The 18,177-nt window shown below is 49.1% G+C and overlaps 2 protein-coding genes across 2 annotated transcripts in view; one reads left to right on the plus strand and one right to left on the minus strand.

Annotated features, from left to right (window-relative positions):
• TMEM116 (transmembrane protein 116) overlaps positions 1-13,658 on the plus strand; it is a 14,736-nt gene extending 1,078 nt beyond the window's left edge. The window contains exons 2-12 of the mRNA XM_009283859.2: positions 70-116; positions 260-323; positions 4,167-4,298; positions 8,277-8,381; positions 9,937-9,986; positions 10,444-10,527; positions 10,611-10,749; positions 11,257-11,401; positions 11,516-11,589; positions 12,126-13,008; positions 13,621-13,658. Of these exons, the coding sequence (XP_009282134.2) occupies positions 70-116; positions 260-323; positions 4,167-4,298; positions 8,277-8,381; positions 9,937-9,986; positions 10,444-10,527; positions 10,611-10,749; positions 11,257-11,401; positions 11,516-11,589; positions 12,126-12,326 (1,041 nt within the window). The 3' untranslated portion in view covers positions 12,327-13,008; positions 13,621-13,658. The remainder of the gene's footprint in view (positions 1-69; positions 117-259; positions 324-4,166; positions 4,299-8,276; positions 8,382-9,936; positions 9,987-10,443; positions 10,528-10,610; positions 10,750-11,256; positions 11,402-11,515; positions 11,590-12,125; positions 13,009-13,620) is intronic.
• Positions 13,659-13,933: 275 nt separating this feature from the next.
• Positions 13,934-16,267, minus strand: LOC103902846 (disintegrin and metalloproteinase domain-containing protein 20-like). Its single transcript, XM_009283956.1, has one exon. The coding sequence runs from the start codon at positions 16,265-16,267 to the stop codon at positions 13,934-13,936; it is 2,334 nt and encodes a 777-aa protein (XP_009282231.1).
• Positions 16,268-18,177: the final 1,910 nt, after the last annotated feature.

Raw genomic sequence — 18,177 nt, forward strand, 5'->3', positions numbered from 1 at the left:
GTCTGTGGGGCGCTCCCCGCCGCGCGTGGGGCCGTGTCGTGCTGAGCTCGCACCCGTCCTTCTCCCCAGGTATACTCGGCTCTCCAGTGGATACAGTTCACCATGGCCGTGCTCAGGTACAACGCGCTGCTAAACCCGCGTCCCCGGGATGCCGGGATGGAGTTACTATTGCAATGACCATTTTCTCCGGAGAAAGAGCAATCCCTTATCCCGGCGAGGCAGATGTACTCCTGTTCCAACCTGTGCTTTATTTTCTCAGTGTTATAGGTTCCAGCTCAATTATTGCCTACGCCGTCTTTCAAAATGCAGTGCGGTCCCCCGAGGTAAGGTCTGCGCCTCCTTTTCCTTCCCTAAGTCAAGGTGTTGGTACCTTGCAGATGGGTCGCGCATGTAGCAAAGACCCGCGTGGGTCAGGCACTTCTGCTAGGAGCAACTGCAGGTCTCAGGCTTATGTGGTTAAACCTTGTTTAACAGCTGAGAGGCAAAGGGCTTGCCAAGAGTTTGGCTTTTTGTCTGTGATATGAGTTGGAGGGACTAACCTTGAACTGCACCCACACAGGGAGAAGCAGGTTCCTTAGCTCCGCGCTTTCTGCCGCTCCGAGAAAGTCCTCCAGTCCCGGGAACAGCGATTTTGTTAGCATGTCGTCCTCTGTGGGGCAAAACGCCTGGAGGGCTGAGGAGCTGGGTGCAAAGCTGCTGAAGTGCAAATTGGAGATGCCCCTGTAGGAAATGTATTTACAGGTGTCTGTCTTCGGGTATTTCTGAGTAGTTTTTCCAGGCAGGTGCACTACTAAAACTGATACAACTCAAAGACGCTGCAAAGTTCAGACAGAAAGAGACGAGGCTGAAAAGCAGTTTATTGTGCTGGGCTCTGCAATGGGGCTTTGGAAGATTCACCCTGGCCACGCACAGGAGCCAGGAACATTTCTAATGCTGAAGCAGTGGGACTCGGGTGCAAACTTCCCTCGGGGTGGGACTGTCAGTGCGTGCACTGCAGATCTGACATGGATAGAGTGCCTGGCACGTCCTGAGTGCATCACACATGCAGGTCGTGTGTGCAGGGAACCCCATGTGCCTGGGATTATATCAGACATGCTGAACAGGTGGCTGGCACATGCGCAGTAACCGTAGACCTCCATCCCAAGCCCACCAGGCTTTTGCTGTCCACACGCAGTCCCTCTGTCTGTCCAGGACTTACTGGAGGCAGTGCACAGAGCTGATGTGTGAAGCTGGGGTTCGTTGTCCAGGATTTGCAGATGTCTGGCAGCCCGGTCTGTGGACCACGCAGATAACAGGTTACGGCTAAGAGCAGTAGGACAGTAGAGCTGTGTTGTAACAAAGCTGTATTTGTACTTCCCTTGTCTTCAATGTTCTTTGTACGTCATGGGTCTGATCTGCAGCCCAGAGAACAGGACTTCCAGGGAATGCAGTGAGTTATCCCCAGAGAAGGAAGGCATGCAGTCAAGCTAACAGCTGACACATCGTTGGATGAAGCAGGGTGGGGAGGAGAACATGAGTCCAGGTTTGCAGGGCAAATTTGCACCCCTTAGAACATGCAGGGCAGTCTTGCTCCCAGGCAGCCAGCCTCCTGGAAACGCTCTGACCAGCACATTGAGAATGAGCTGCGGAGATCTCCATGCATTCCCAGGGAGGAATGAAGGCTGGGACTTCACCTTAGTGCTGGGATGAAAAACCAGCCTGAGCTTGTGCTGCACAAGGTGTACATCAAAGGCTGCCTCTGTCACATCTCCCGCACCTGGAGAGCTCCAGACGTGGTTCTCTCCTGGGGTCCTCCACTCTGGTATGATACGGAGCTGGGTTTGGCAGATGTCCTGGTGTGACTCAGCAGCCTCGGCCCGTTTACTTCCATGGCAAGAAGCCCGCATTGCTCAGGAGCCCTTGTGCTATTAGTCATATGATGTGGCTGTGGCTTGGGAGCTGCACTCTAGCTGCTTGTGAACCACACATGGCTCTGGGTCACAGATGGACCCTTCCTGCTCAAGCAATTCCAGATGTTTCTTCTCAGATTATTTCTGCAAATCCGGACAGGAGGGATGGATACCAGCTGGAGTGACTTGTCTGCATCCGGCTTCCAGGCTCGTGTTCTCCTGCCAGGGGACACCCATTGCTGGTGTTTCAAAAGCAGCAAAATCTTCAGTAACTTCCCCATCGCCTTGTCCCCATGTTTCTGGTCTTAAGTGGAAATTTGTAAACAAAGGGGCTGGAAGAGATACACATCAAAGCTTGCCACAGGCAGCTTATTCCCCGAGTCATGAGGCTCCAGAGTAAAATGTTTATTTTTAAACAGCTTTGGAGGCTGGGAGGAGAACAATGTTATAAACACTTCCCCTCCTGCCCCCAGCCTAGGAAATCAAATATTGCATTCTTGAAGCTTGTTTTCTGTCTCTACGGGTGAATAAAAGTCTTCAGCCTGAGCTAAATCATTCAGAAGAGATGATGGCAAGCAACGAACAAAGAATTTCCTCTGTTATGTCAACAGGTTCTGTGCAGGCAGATGTCCCTGGGCAATGGCCAGAGCGAGCTAAATCGACATGTATGCTCCAGCCTGGCAGCTCATCTGAATCATTACGTCTTTACATTCTCTTCCTCTATTTTATAAATACCATTTGTTTTGTTTTTTTTCTTTTCCCTTTTGCAAGGAAGAGCCATGCTGCCTTTCACTTACCACTATGTCACCTACTTCTTTATTTAGGTCTGTGCCAAAATAGCTCCTCAACCAAACAGCGGTGCCTCGCTCCAAGGACACTTGTTGCTAGAGAAAGGGGTCACGTGTTCAATTGCAAAAGTTGCTTCTTTGCTTATTTCAGAGCTGCTTGGTTTTCACCTGCCGTGCTCGCAAACTGGACGATGTCTCCAGCCTGTCATGCCTATGACCGCCTGCCGGGGCTTCAATTCTGCACCAGCAAGGAAAAACCTGGTTAAAAAAGGCATTCGTAAATGCAATGACGTACAAACTAGCTCCAGATACTTAACTAGCAACAGCAGTTTGATTTACCATGTTGCTGGGTTGGATGGTACAAATATGGAAGGGACAAGGATGTTGGAGGAGAGAAATCCTGCAGAAGGCAGAGGACCTGCCGTGCTGCTGCATGGCAGTGGGCGGCCCAGGAAGACACCAGGCAGATCTCCCTCAAACTACGGCATAAGGACAGATCTGATTCAATCAGATCTACCTTACCACTTACCAGTCTTACTAAGCTCTTTCTCGTTGCTCACGGGAACAAGAAAAGTATCACACAGTGCAATGGGTGGCAAACATTTACTTAAAGGACAATATTGAGGCAAATCTCACCAAAAGCTCAGTTCCATGAAAGAAGTCTTGAAATCAAGGCCTCCTGAAATGTTTCCATGCTGCGTTTAGCATTATAATTTCCCGTAGGGAAAAAAAATGCCATCATTTTCTCTCCAGGATGCTGCAAATTAGGTACCAAAGACTACAATTAAGAATCTAGATAATTAGGCTGCTTTTCCAGAGTGTCTGCTCTCCCACTAACAACGAAAATGTTGGCCAGAATTTTGCACAAATGTTTTCCTACAGTGTTTACAGTCCTTTTGGCCAGTGCATGCAAACTGGAAATGGGCTGGAAACTGCCATTAGAGGAGACGCGACTCTGTTCCAGCAAGATGCAATGTGCAGCAGAGAGACTAGAGGCTCTCATAGCGAAAATTAATCTGGCATGTAAAATAGATTCAGCCTTAGTCACCAACTGAAATGACATGAAACACAAAGGAAAAATGTCTGTTTCAAGTTATTTCAGACCTGAAGAAGGGTTTGTGTTTACCAAAAGTTTGATTTCTCTATCAGTTGATTTAACAAATAGTATCGCTTCTCCCTGCCAACGTGTCCCATTCTGCAAAACTGTAACATTCTGGAGCTTGGAAATATTTTCTGTAAGATTTGGTGCTGCTTTTGGATCCTGGGACATTGCTAGTGCCAGAAAGGATGATTAGAGCAGGGTATCTGCATTGAAACAGCTCCTGAGAGCAAGAATCAGCATGGCTTTTGTGTGCAAGGAGAGCTACCCTACCAGAAGAGCTTGGGGACGAAAGCATATCTAGACGAGGGGGTAAAGCTGCTGCTGTAGGTGGTCACGGGAGTGTTGTGACCATCGCCCAGACCTGCTGACTAATGTCACTTTTCTCAGGTTCGTCCACTTTTCTACCTGAGCCTCTCTGACCTATTTCTGGGCATGTGCTGGCTCGCTGGGGCGCTTCTCTATAGCACACCAACCTCCAAGCAGGATCTCATCTGCTATAACCTGCAAGCGACAGGACAAGTGAGTAGCCTTGGCATCACCATTCATGCTGTTACTTTGCACCCATTGCCTTAATTAGCCTCGCTGGTGACCAGAGCATGGCTGTGGGGGACTGTTTCTAGACAGGCTTTGGCAGAGACTCCCCGTGTGGCCCTGACTTATCAGATCTCTTCACCCCGTGTGTAAAATGGAGATAACGATGCTTGGTTTTAGGTACATCTGGTTTGTGAGAGGCAACGAGGAAGGCAAAGAGAGCATGGGATTTTGTGGTTGCTGCGTTTGGGTTGCTTGTGTAAAGTGAGTAGACGGGTCTTAATCTATTTCCTGTTGGACCCGTGCCAACGATGATCTCTGTGCCTCTCACACGGCAGCTTTTCTATTCCTCTTCGTGCTTCCTCCATCCCGGGCAGGAACAGACACATCCTGCGATTCGCTTGAGCTCGGACTTACAACGTTACTCATATAAGCAGCCCTGCTTTTGCTGACCTGGCCCTATCCTCTCTCAAACGATCCCAAGGATGCTCAGGGGCTGTTCCGTCAGCGCAGGCTAGCCTCGTGCCCCAGCGATTCGGCTGCTTTCCAGCTGATTCCGTGTGCTGGAGACTAATTGGAGTGGAGTGAGTGAAATACCGTTTTCCTGACAGTTTGCTTTTGTCTCACCGAGTTCCCATTTCACCATTAGGCTTTGCAAATCACTGCTCTCAAAAAACTCTGCAGGATACAGCCAAGCTTGGGCCAGAGCGGTGGTTCACAAGCGGTGATCTCTGGGCTTAACAGTTTCCTTTTAAAGGACCCACAAAAACATGACTGGGAAGAGCAAGTGGCTGTCGGGAGCCTTGGTGTGTGTCGTGTGGGGTCGGACAGCTCCCTGGGAGCGTGATGGTACCCACAGATGGGAACTGAAACGTCTTCACTGAGCAGCAGCATCTGAAGCTGGAGAGGCTCTCCACGTACCTTGGAGAGGGCAGGGAAGTAGCTGTGTGTGCGGTATGGAAGCGTTCACGCTGTTGTGTGTCTGGGGATGGGTGCCTGCCACCCAGGGTTGTTTCAACAGCCGTTCTTGTGGGTAAAACCATAATACTCATGATGGCGGGAGCAGCTGTTCCACTCCCGGCTTATCTCTGGTTTCTCTAGCTCTCCTGTGCCGCTGTGGAAGCACCGCGATATGTTCACGTCGGGAGAAGAAACAGTGGGGTGTGGGTAACTTGGCCACTTGGGAATGATACAGAACAATATCAAAGATGGTTTTTAGATGATGGTACAGGGGAAAATGAGAAGAGCTTGGGAGAGGCTTTTCAGAGCCAAAAGGTGGAAGGAGCATGCGGGACTGAGGGTGTTTCTGAGCTGTTTCCCTTGCAGCTTTGCCTGGGGGACAGTTCTAAATGCTGGTGTGATCTTTTCATGGCCTGGGGAAGATAGGCTGCACTGCTAGAGGAGAAGTAGGTTGGATATAGACAATAAGCCACCATTTCTCAGCGGAGACACTGGGAGCATGCTATGCTCCCATGCATTTCTGGCTCTTTTCTGCCCTTGCTTTTCCAGCCTGTGGCCATGCTTCTCAGGGACACCAGCAAAGGATGGGGGCCAGTCGGGAGCTTTACTTCCACACTGGGAAAGGCAGCGTGGGTGGGCAGAGCTGGCCTTGGGCGAGTCCTTGCAGGACTTGCCTTTGCCTCAGCCCCACAGTGGATAGTCAGGGTGCTGTGGTGGGGTGTGCAGGGTGCCTGCCACATCCCGACCTCGGCCATAGGGTTCCTGGGCTCCTCTCCTGCATGCCAGCAGCAGACCACCTCCGGCAGGAGGACTGCCGGGGTGGCAGAGCCAGCTTGCGTCTGGCAAGAGCTGTCGCTGCTGTTTGCTCTGGGAGAAATTAAAACAAACGGAGCACTTGCCATAGCAACCGTGCCTGCACGGTGCACGTGACACAGTGCAGGACACCTCCTTACTAAACACCCAGCAATGGCCTTGCATGGTGGGAACACCTTGTGCATAAGTAGGAGCCAGTAACAGGTTTAACCAGCAGTTTCTGCAGAGCATAAGTGATCTGTAACCGAATGAAATGAGTAAATGTCTCCTGGGCCCATTATGCCTGTGCTGAGTGGAGAAATCTCGCAAGGGTTGCATTCCTGGGCGTCTCATAAACACACGTGGCTTCTTTGCACACAAACACCTAGAAGATGTAAAATGCACTGAACGACAAGGGTGAGGACAGGCTCAGGACTGCTAGGCAGTGGTGTTTGCAGATGGCAGCCCTTGGAGAGACTCACACCACAGTCCATGTGAAGTGATTGTCTCAAGGGATTGCCTTAGGAGCAGGACAATATTTTGCCTTATTCGGCCCGTTTACCATCACTTTATCACCAAGGGCTGACGTTGCAGCGGATGGAACTCCCCTAACATCCATACCGTGTCGTAAAGGAGGAGATTGCTTTGTTTCTTGGACTTTCCCTGTTTCAGCCCCAGACTCTTGGTTGATATTATATGTAAACACTGCTCCCTTCTGCTGTCCCTTGACTCCGTTCTCTCCTCCTCCCTGCCTTGCCTTCGCGTTACAATAGTAAAGTCCAGAATAGAGATTGTGGTTATAATTGCACAATTCCCCCACATTCTTCCAGTTCAGTTCCAGTGGCCTAATAATGTCCTGGCAGGCTCCGCTCACACTGGTGAGCACAATGGGGACCCACAGAAGTGTTATAATGAGGGACTCTCATGTCTCCCAGCCCCTGCTTTATCTCCTCATGGTGAGCGCTGCAGGGCTGTCCACAGCCCCGAAGCTGGGGCTCAGGAGAGCAGAACTTCCCTCACTTTCTGCTGGCAACTTCACAAGTGGCTTTTGGTTCCCTCTTCCAAAAAAGAAGGCAGTGCTGACATTTTGTGAGCCTCTCTAAAGCATTTTGAAGTGCAAGAGAACGATCTTTGTGGACTGTTTTAATGACCTTTCCTGGAAGTAATTGAAGAAGGGCAACAAACCCTCATTAAACCTCATCTAATGAGCTGGAAAGTCACTGTAATGTTCCTACTGCAATGTAGCCCCTTGGACTCAGCCTTTTGAATCAGCCAAGAGTGTTTGCAATCTCAGTGAAGGAGACCAAGTTTATTTAGTGACTACTTTCCTGGGCTTAGATGATACCAGGGCGGCAAACCTGTGCTCCTTGCCTCTTTGGCAAAGGATAGCAAATCCACAGAAAAATTCATTTGTCCAGCCCTTCCTCTTTGCCTTTGCCACTGAAGCATGTGTTTCCTGTAACAAACACAGCACACGCATATATATAGTATGATTAGGCAACACTATTTATACTTGACTGCATCCATGGATTCAGAAACAAATTCAAGAAAGATTTGGGGGTTTTTATGGGAAATTTTAGATGTTTGGTCTCATCTCAAGCTGGAATCAAGGGCTGTGAAACTCTCTGTGGGAAACAGTGTTCTGTATCTTTTCTTTCCTCCTTTTTCCCATGGAGAGAAAAGGGCTCTTGGGATGTTAACTCAGGCTTAGTGCAGATATTCTCTGCCCCCACGTTCCTCTCTAAATATACTATTGTTTTCTGTTTCCGTGAATTCACTGTGTAGTGAGCTCATTACGTGAGAAGCAATCTGTGTTGTGTTTCCTAATGGATGTAGCATAGAGAGGGTCAAAGTGCTTTTGAACCCTTTGTTGCCAGGATTTGGGCCAAAAAATGAGCCAAGTCACGAAGATTCGTATTTTTAAGACAGTCTGCCGTCATTAGTTCTTCTGTCCCTGGTTTGGGGCCAAAGTGAAGCTGCCTTTGTGCAGTCTAAGGTGGGAACCCCTCCTCTACCTGGCTCTTCCCAGTTGGTGTCCCACTGCAACCCAGTAGACATGAGCACAGGGGCTGTGCAGGGACCCTCATATTTGGCAGTCCACTCTGCTGTTTAGCATCCTGCCTCTGGCCCATGGGCTTTGGGTTCCTCAGCGATGAACTAAAAGTGCTACAGGAACTATTATTATAGGACTGAAATACTGTCTGTATATCTCAGATATTCTACGTGGCCTCTTTTCTATACACTGTCAACTACACCTGGCATCTGTACATGGACCTGAAGATGAAATACCATCAGAACCTTCACAGGATGCCCCCCCAGGTGAGTAGGACTGACATGCAACAACTGTTGGGTACCAAGGTCTACCTGTGGGGTTGTGGTGGGGTTTAGGAGGTGCATACATAACAGTATATCTCACCACAAGGACTTTGAAGGCCCTTCTGCCCCGCAGCTGTATGAATTGACATATCTTGCCCACTGCTGTCAGCAGCGTTACAGCTAGGTCTGCTGTAGGATCTCAGTGAAAGATTAGGCTTGCAAAACCAAAGCAGGCAAAGGCCAATGGCAGCATACACCTCAGAGCAGAAAAAGCTCAGGACTGGGTATTGGTGAAGTTCTTCTGCAGTTAGAAGAACAGCAATTTGCACCAGCTGAGTAGCTGGTTTGTTGCTGTCACTGCCTTCTGCCAGTGCATGGCAGAGGGGACAGGAAAGCAGGGGGTGCCTGGACAGCCTGGAACTGAGGACTGACAATTTCTGTCCTTCCCAGGTGTCATACAGCGTTCGAGAGTGTCAGTAAGTATTGTAAGATTTGAGATAGGAGGTGTGACGGAAATGAGCTAGTGATAAAAGGACCAGTTGGCTCTGTGAACAGTGGCCAGTCCTCATTTCATCATCGCTGGCCTTTACAAAAGCCCTTTGGGGAACCAGTGTAATCGCTGGGAACCAAGGAACAAGGACATAGTACTCAGAAAAATACTCTCTGCGTTGCAGGCTAAACAAACACTTCACATATCGCATGACCAAAATCTCTCCTTGCAGTTGTTTCATTCCTCACGCCTGGCTAAACAGTGAGGCACCACCATTGCTGTAACCGGTGTGTTGCTCCTGATGTATTGCTGCCAGATGACAGCTTCCTTATGCAGCTCTTCCCATTGAACCCATGAGCCCCATTTCCGTATAAAGCCTTTTTCTTCCCCAGACATTTGCTGTGCACAGCAAACTTTGTATCCCAGATATTCCATCTGTCGGTTCGGGAGCAGCAGGCTGGGCAGATCAGTCTATATTTCAAGGGCTCTTGTCCATAGGGTTTGGATCCACTTGTGGGACTGGTTTCCTTCTTGCTGGACTCCCATTCAAACCACAACACCTACCATAATTCCCCACCACTACAGCTGTGCCCGCGTTGTATTGTCGTAGCTGGTGTGTGGATGCCAGCTGCCAAAGTACATTTCCTGGTGAGCAGATACCAGGACGCTCCAAATTGCCTGCATTTCTTCACCAGAACATAAAGGTTTTGAGGAACAGGGCCAGGTTAAGTGAATAAGCAGTACAAAAAATGAGTAAGTTACACCAGAGAGCTCATCAAGTGTCTGCTCCTTGTCCAGTTCCAAGTTCCCTTCTCAAATCCTCTAGTCTTGAAGGAGAACAAGGCGGTAAGCGGGTGGAAGCATCGGTTGTTCCTGTTGCAAATCAGCACAGACTGAACTCGGCGGTGTTGATTCAGTGGAAAGTGGAAACAAACGTTTGTGCTCGGTCTGGGGATTAATCAGCATTTGAAGAACCCTCAGCTGCTGAAGTGCTCCCTGGGAGCTGGTTCCTGCGAACCAGTGGCTAAATGATAATGATAATTTAATTAAGCTCTTTGGATTTTGCAGGTTGTAGAATATGCAAGTTGCATCGGCCGAATAGCAACTATCTCGTCTAGGTAAGATTTAATTCTCTCTGGCAAAATGATGTGGTTTTGGTAAACTGTAGTGTGCTGATCTCTGCTTCCTACTTATTTTGAAGCAAGTTTTACTAAAACCTGTAAAGCTCATCAGTAACAGCAGAGTGACCCAACAAACTCAGAGTAAGAGGTTTTGGATGTAAGGGCCTTTCTCCAACCGGGTTAGTTATATATATATATATATATATATATATAAAAAACTATATTAGCTATATGTAGTTTTTCAGAAAGTGCTCCCTTTACCAATGTATTGCCTGCATGAATGAAAGTGCAGAAGTCAGTAAAGGGGATAAAATACTCTTCCAGAGCAGTGTCAATAAAAACAATTTTTAAGTCCTCTATAGTGACAGGAGAAAAAACAAGTAGTGTTTGGTTGGGGATGGGAGCAGTGCAGTGCAATAACTAGTAACTGTGCCGTTGTCCTTTCTCCTCTTAGCCTGATCCCTTTCCTTCTCATGGTGCCTGTGTTTTGCCTGGGCAACAGCAGTAATTGCTACCAGAACTTCAGCCAGAAGCATGGGTAAGCTTCACGCGTCTCTCTGAAGCAGCCCCACTGCTTATGAGTCACGGCAGGAGCTCAGGCTGTTCCTTTTCTCCCCACAGATGTCTCTTGATGCACACGGAAATAGCCATGCCCACCAACGAGCCGCAAACCCTGAGTGGCTCTGTTTGCCATGCGATGCATTTCTATGGCATCGGGGTCTTCCTCATTTCCTTTCTGATCAGCTTCGTAGCAATTCTGGTAAGAAATAGAGTCCTTGCACACTAGCCGTTGCACCCAGATGATCAGTGTGAGAAGATTTGCCCTTTTTCATCTTTCGCTTGGGTGGTACCAGCGGGCAGGCAATATCAGGGGAAGAACTGTGTGGTGCTGCTTCCCTTTTCGAAGGGGTGGTCGGGGAGAGAAAATATCATTGTGCCACCATATAAATCCATCTGGAGTCCTGTGTTCTGTCAACCCATCCCAAAAAGGATTTAGCAGGTAGAGAAGGCTCAGAGCATGGCAGCAGAGATCACCTACTGCATGGGTCGACGAGAGCCCAAATCAATTCAGAGTCTTCAGTTCAGAAAAGATCATGTACAAAGCAACTGCTCTGCCCCCGGGAGCACACTGTTGCTTGAAAAGGTTTGATAGATTGAAATGAGGTTTTGGCTAAAAAAACCATGGAATACTCTGTCCTAGATGAACAAGCCAGATCGGAGCATGTGCACAAAATACCAACAACGATGTATGCTTGTTCTTTTTTAGGTTATACTCAGTCAAGCCCGAGGTTTGTACAAAAGGTTCGTAAACTCCACAGGATTCCTGGGGGATCAGCAGTGGGCCATGATTAAAACGGTGGAACAACGAGTGGTTTTTTACCCCATCGCATTTTTCTGCTGCTGGGCCCCAGGTTAGTAGAGAGCTGAGTTATTTTCACAACATTCTCCTAAGACATAGTGCCTGGCAATGAAATTCCAGGGAGGTGGGGTTAAAGCAATGCCCTCTTGTCCATCCCTTTTCACAGCTGTACTCCTTGGAATACTGAAGCTGACAGTGTCAACAAACAGCAAAATCTACATGGCTCTTCTAATTCTACAGGTAAAAGTCTTCCTCTGCAACCTCCTGTGTTTTGCCTTCTCTGCTTCAACAGAGAAATGAGTGTTTGCCTGTTTCTAATCTCTGCTAGACAAAGCATGTTTGTAGCCACAAAGATCATAAGTCTGATTGATTTATGCTTTTCGTTGGCAAAGATCTTTGTTAGTTGTTTTATGTTTTTCACAGGCTCGAAAAGGTCTCAGTAACCAAAAGCACAGCACCATGGAAATTGTAGAAAATAGGACTAGAAGGGATCCCCAGAAATCAGTTAGTTTATTCCCTTTCTGTGAAAGTCTCCAAATGCAATTCCTCCACGACACTTGCCCAGCTGCTTGATGTGCCCAAGGCAGCATTTAGCAAAGATTATTAAAATAACCGTGAGATTCCTATGTCACGTGGGGATGCGGATAGATAAAATCATGCTGGAAGTGGGAGGCTTGGCATCACGTGCCAGGTTTGACAGCCTGGTAGGGAGCCGTGGAGTGCTGTGCAGTGCTGGCTGACAAGAGAGCCCTGATCTCCCCTGTGGTCTCTCCCAGGCTCTGACAGCAGCTTCCCAGGGGCTTCTGAATTGCATCGTGTACGGCTGGACACAGCACATCTTCCTCTCCCTCAAACGCAACGCCTGCAGGGACGTTGACACTCAGACTCCTCTCTTGCGCTCCCAGAAGAAGTTCTATGCCAGCACGCTCCCCGCCAGCCCGCCGGACACAGAGGGGTCCACGTCCACCCTGCTCTGATGAATCCCTGCGTCAAAGGAGAACAGGCAGCGTCCTAACGAGACCTTGTCGTGTTTTAGCAATGTCAGCCAGACCCGGTATCAGGCTGTCTGCTGCGAACTGTCTCGCCAGCAGGAAAGCTAGCTCTGCCTGAGCAGAGCTGTCGGAGACACTTTTAGTGATGATAGTTATTTATTTAACAGGTTTGTATGGATTGTAAATGGATTCTTTAAACATGGTAAATCTTTAGTACAGACTTTCTCCTTATGGAAATATCTCTAGAAATGCAGCAAATGATATGTAACAGCTCAGAGATCTGGTACAGCTCCTTTGAGGGTAGGTGGTCAAAGGATGTTTTACTTCTCTAAGTATTTGCCATTACAAATTAACAGTAAAGCAAAGGTGAATATTTTTCAATCTCTGACTTTTAATTCACTATAAAAATAAGAACATGTACCATACTAATAGCCAACTGCAAGGAATGAAAAATTGCAAAGCGGCATAAAAAAAACAGTGCTCACTTCCGTGCCTCGACTTTTTGCACATTTCCCTTCTGTTCTTCATGCCAACTCCTGCTCAGCTACAATACTCAGAAAAATAAGCTGCTTTGACCCGGTGGAGCATCTCTCCTGAACCAGGTGAGCAGGACTTTGCATGAATCTGTCTATACTCTTCTAGATGCTCAAGTGAATTATTTACTAAGGTCCTACCGGTATCAGGGTCTGCTGCGAACTGTCTCGCCAGCAGGAAAGCTAGCTCTGCCTGAGCAGAGCTGTCGGAGACACTTTTAGTGATGATAGTTATTTATTTAACAGGTTTGTATGGATTGTAAATGGATTCTTTAAACATGGTAAATCTTTAGTACAGACTTTCTCCTTATGGAAATATCTCTAGAAATGCAGCAAATGATATGTAACAGCTCAGAGATCTGGTACAGCTCCTTTGAGGGTAGGTGGTCAAAGGATGTTTTACTTCTCTAAGTATTTGCCATTACAAATTAACAGTAAAGCAAAGGTGAATATTTTTCAATCTCTGACTTTTAATTCACTATAAAAATAAGAACATGTACCATACTAATAGCCAACTGCAAGGAATGAAAAATTGCAAAGCGGCATAAAAAAAACAGTGCTCACTTCCGTGCCTCGACTTTTTGCACATTTCCCTTCTGTTCTTCATGCCAACTCCTGCTCAGCTACAATACTCAGAAAAATAAGCTGCTTTGACCCGGTGGAGCATCTCTCCTGAACCAGGTGAGCAGGACTTTGCATGAATCTGTCTATACTCTTCTAGATGCTCAAGTGAATTATTTACTAAGGTCCTACCGTTCTATAGAAAATAAAACAGATCTTTAGCTGCATTGAAAACAACTCTCTAACTTTTACACTCTATTTTCTAACAGCTTCACTTTTTGGGTCCAACCCAAATTTCTTTACATAGTACGTAATACAAGAAGAGGAAATACTCAAGTTTTGTGTAATTAACTTCCATACAGTTTACACAGTTACGTCGTGTAAATCACCTTGTGGAAAATCTCCTGGAACTAGCTGTCCAGCTTCAGGGGCATACCCACGGGGCTTGTAGTGCTTTCCAAACCTCAGCTGGTGGGTTTCCCACTGCTTTAATTTTTTTTAAACATCTTCTTCTTCTTCCATACTCGGCTCCTCATCTGCAGGAGTCTCACTTCTCTCTGTGGCTAAACTTGTACTGAAAAACGCAGCTATTGCCTTTCTGTATTTGGTTACAGCGATGAGGAGAGCAATCAGAACAAGGGCAATGGGAACTGTGATCCCAATTACTGCCCCAAACACTTTATTTTGGACAACCTCCACCATGGACATCATGAGAGGTGGTGGAGGGCCGCTGTCCATACTCCCTCCCAGGCCGTGGAACTGGCAGTCCGGAGGAGCCCAGCCAGCTTCACAGTGGCAGTGTTCGAGGTTGTTGCAAACCCCTTTCCCCCTGCACAAAACATTCCCATTGCACTTCGTCCTGACCATGGCATCTGTGCATGTCTTGTTAATACAGATCTTTTTTGGCCCACATCTGGTGCCATCAAGCCCTCCTCCGATATCAGGAGTATCGATACTGGCATGGTAGGCTGTGCCCCAGCACCAATCCTCAGGCCCTGGCATCTGAATGATGGTTTCAGACCCCTCCAGAATGGGTATCCTCTTCACATTGGCACACTGCAGCCTTCCACACAGAGCGTTTTGGGGTTTACATCCCACAAAAGCAACTTTGCTCCCATCGCCGCCACAGTTGCCAAATCGATCCCCTTTTATGTTCTGCTTTTTGAAGCAGCTTTCTGGAGCACCCCGAGCTTCCTTCCCAAAGACTTTTCGGCACAGGTTGTCATAGGTTGCGCATTTCCCGCGGTAGCAGTAGCCGTCATCACTGCATGGCGTCCCGTCGTGCACATGCAAATCCTCCGGGCACCACTCGGAAGTCCCATTGCAATATTCAGGCAAGTCGCACTCGTCCGCCTCTGACCTGCACTTGTGTCCTGCAGCACGAAGGTGGCATTTCTGACAGCATTGCCCGATGGAGCAGACGGCCCCTGGCTTCAGCCTGCAGTTCTGGTGACAGCAGGGATTGCCTCGGCAGTCCTGCAGCCCCCCACAGTCACATTGCTCTCCCTCATCGATCACCTTGTTGCCACAATGCTTAAAATAGAAGAGTCTGTGGGGCTCTGGGATGTTGTGCAAGCAGTCGCCATCCCCTCTGCCGATCAGGTCTAAATAGCTCTGCCGGCTGCAGTTGCTGAAAGCCTTGGCACCGTCGAGCGAGTCTCCCGTCATGTAGCACTTGGTGGCTTCTCCGCACACACACTCCTTTTCGTCGTGCTCCATCCCCAGGTTGTGACCCAGCTCATGAGTAAAAATAATTGAAAAGGTTATGAAATCTCTCCGTATATGTGAGGCAACACCTGATTGATAACCGGGGTGGCAGATGCTACCTACATACGCCAGCCCAACAATTAGTCCAAAGTCCATGTAAGTAAATAAATGTGCAATGTCGTATTTCGTCCTCTGAGAAAGATCCCTATTTCCCCAGTCATTAAAATTTTTAAGAACTTCTTTTATATCCTGGCTGTACTTGATGAAGTTGCTGTGCGTCCAGATCTCCAGCCCAATCAGGCAGATGCGAATGTTCAGAGGATAGTAGTATGTTTCAGATAAATTGATCGTATCTGTAACCAGAAGCATCACAGAGGTCTCATTGCTCCCTTGGAAGGAAAACAGATAGTGGTCCACCACGACAAATATCTCAACGTACACGGTGTGCTTCAGTCTCTGAGACAGGTCATGCTTTCCTAAGGCTGTTTTAGCTGCCATCCCACCCGGCTGGTTTTGGATCACCTCATCCGTCAATCCGCACATCAAGGGCTTGTTCTGGGTCTTCTCTCGCCGATAGAGAAGGTGCTGGAAGGTGAGGGACCCCGGCACAGGTTCAATGCCGTAGCTCAGGTTCCCGATTTCCAGCTGCCCCCGCAAACCCGAGCAGGTGCTCAGCGTGGCGAGGGAGCCGGGGCTGCCTTCCACGTAGCCCAGGTAGAAGCACTCCTTGGGGATATGGGGCTGCTCCACCACTCTTGCCCCCCTGGGGCTGTATGTGATGACCGGCAGGTTTTTCACCAGAAGTCCTCTCTTCTGCGTGAGGTGGATGACGCGGTTCTCCCCCTCTACCCTGAGGATGTAGGACACTTCTTCCCCCGCAGCTTTTCCCGCCCTGGGGGCCAGTTTCCTAGGCCGGACTATCTCATGGACAGCGTAGCCCAGTGGTGGATGATGGCTGCCCGCCCTGGGGAGGAGACATGCCACCAATGCTGCCCAGACTCCCAGCCTGAGGAGCGGGGCTTTCCCCCGGCCGCCATGACACACCTGGAGCCATCTCATCGCCAACGCCTTCAAAATGGTGGTAAGACACCTTGGGGAGGGTCCTGCCAACCCTCGCACGGACATCTTGACCCTCTCTCCCTTGAGGCGCTCAGGCGGTGGCCGTGCTGGAGCTGTCCCCTCAGGGCTGGCACAGGACCCAGCAAAGGTGTGTGCCACCCTGCTGCCCCGAGGTGCGGCTGTTCCCCTCAGTGCCCCTTGAGAAGGTTCTGGAAGCACTGCTGCCCCTGCCTGCCGGCTGTGACACGGGGCCGGGTGGAGCGAGGCTGTGGCACGGGGGCCATGGGTACTCCTGTGGGGTGACAGGGATGAAGGGCACCTATCCCCGCTGTGCTTCCCTCACCGGGGCACTGTGGGGTGGCCGTCACGGCCAGGGAGCTGCGGTTGATCTTCACAGCCACACAGAGAGATTTGGGGAGCCATGCATCCTCACCACCCCCTCCTCCTCCTCCTCCCCAAGGGGAGACCCCTGCCCAAAGATTGCCTGTGGATCGTGAATTTGAGAATTAACCACAATAACGCTCCCCACAGCAAATTAACTTTACAAATGTTGATGCCCCTTGGCCACTGCCTCACCTCCTTCACCAGTCTGTAACCCAGCGGGCTCCAGACATTTTTCTTAATCACACACCCCTATCAATAAAAATTTCCTGACTGTGCACCCCCAATATATGTATAGTTAGTTATTTCTAAATTATATGCCTGTATACTGAAGTTCTAATATTTTCTTTGGAGACTCCTGCTGCAAACACCACCCACAGGGCATTCATGGGTCGGTGGTTACCCCTGCACGCCTGGCCTGTGCCTGCTGGGTGTCAGGCACGGCTTGTTATAAACAGAAAAACACATTTCATAGGTACACGTGAGCACCGGCAGGCAGCAACGTCTGCAGCTCTCAATTTATCATTAACCAGGTCTACCTGGAGGTGAGCAATAGCCCATTCCAGTGGGGTAAATTCCCTCTTCCAGCACGAAGCACTCCTGCTCCCCAGCATTCATCTGCTTCTTCGGGAAGTGCTGAAGTTTTCTTTTTTTGCACCATCCCTGTTCTGCTTCAGAGCTGCTCCTGCACCCGCTGCTCCCAGCTTGCAGACACCTCCGCAGCAGCCTGGGTTTTTTGTCAGCTCAGCCTGGCGGGGATCGGATGCTGCCGACGGTTTCTTTACCTGCTCAAAGCCTTCCTGCAAGCTCCTGTCGAAATGATCCTGCCAGCTTTGTAGTTTTCACAGAGGCCACTGGCGTGAGCAGTAATGAATTTTTTTTTCCCCTCTTCTTTCCACATCTTTTTCTCCTGTAATCAAGCCTCAGAGTCCTTTCTTCCCTCCTCCTGTCTCCTGCTTAACACCCCCTGATATTTTCAGCAGCTCGTGTTTGTTCCTAGGCTGCAGTGCCACAGAGGTGCTCAGGTATGCCCAGGACGGGCTCGGAGGTGGGCACGCCACCTGGGACCCTGGTTCCAGAGGAGGTGGCTATAGGGTGTGGAGACAGTCCTATACAGTGGTGTGGACAGTTTGAACCCCTTCCTCTGAGCTGTAGTGGAGGGTCTGTGACCCAGAAGTTTCTTTGCTCGGAGGGAAGAGCAGGTGTCCTTTGGGGACTGTGGGATTAGTGGAGCGGGGGACTCGCTGCTGCAGACCCCCATGCTCTGGGCTGAGAGATGAGCGCTGCTCTTGCCTTGCAAAAGGCTCTGCCTCAGCCACCCCGGGATCCTCCTTGCTCAGCCTGTGTCTGTCAGTGTAAACCAGCAGGCAGATTTTAAATTAACCCGAGCGCCCCTGTCATTTTTGTCAATGACTTTTTTTCTCCTACGGAGTGAGGTCAAGCAAAACAATTTAATTCTGCTATTCTACGGAATAAAAACTAGGTCCCCTAACTCTACACTTGCATCTAGATCAATTTTAAATGAGTTCACTGCAGCTGGAGTCTGAACCTAGTGACTGACTGAGTCCAGCTTATCCAGCTTTCCACGTGAAGCC

This window comes from Aptenodytes forsteri, unplaced genomic scaffold (genome assembly GCF_000699145.1).
Source record: "Aptenodytes forsteri isolate BGI_AS27 unplaced genomic scaffold, ASM69914v1 Scaffold118, whole genome shotgun sequence".
NCBI classification, from domain to species: Eukaryota; Metazoa; Chordata; class Aves; order Sphenisciformes; family Spheniscidae; genus Aptenodytes; species Aptenodytes forsteri.

Excerpts from the sequence above, each read along its gene's own strand:
- LOC103902846 (XM_009283956.1), bottom strand. The coding sequence starts at position 16,267 with ATGTCCGTGCGAGGGTTGGCAGGACCCTCCCCAAGGTGTCTTACCACC.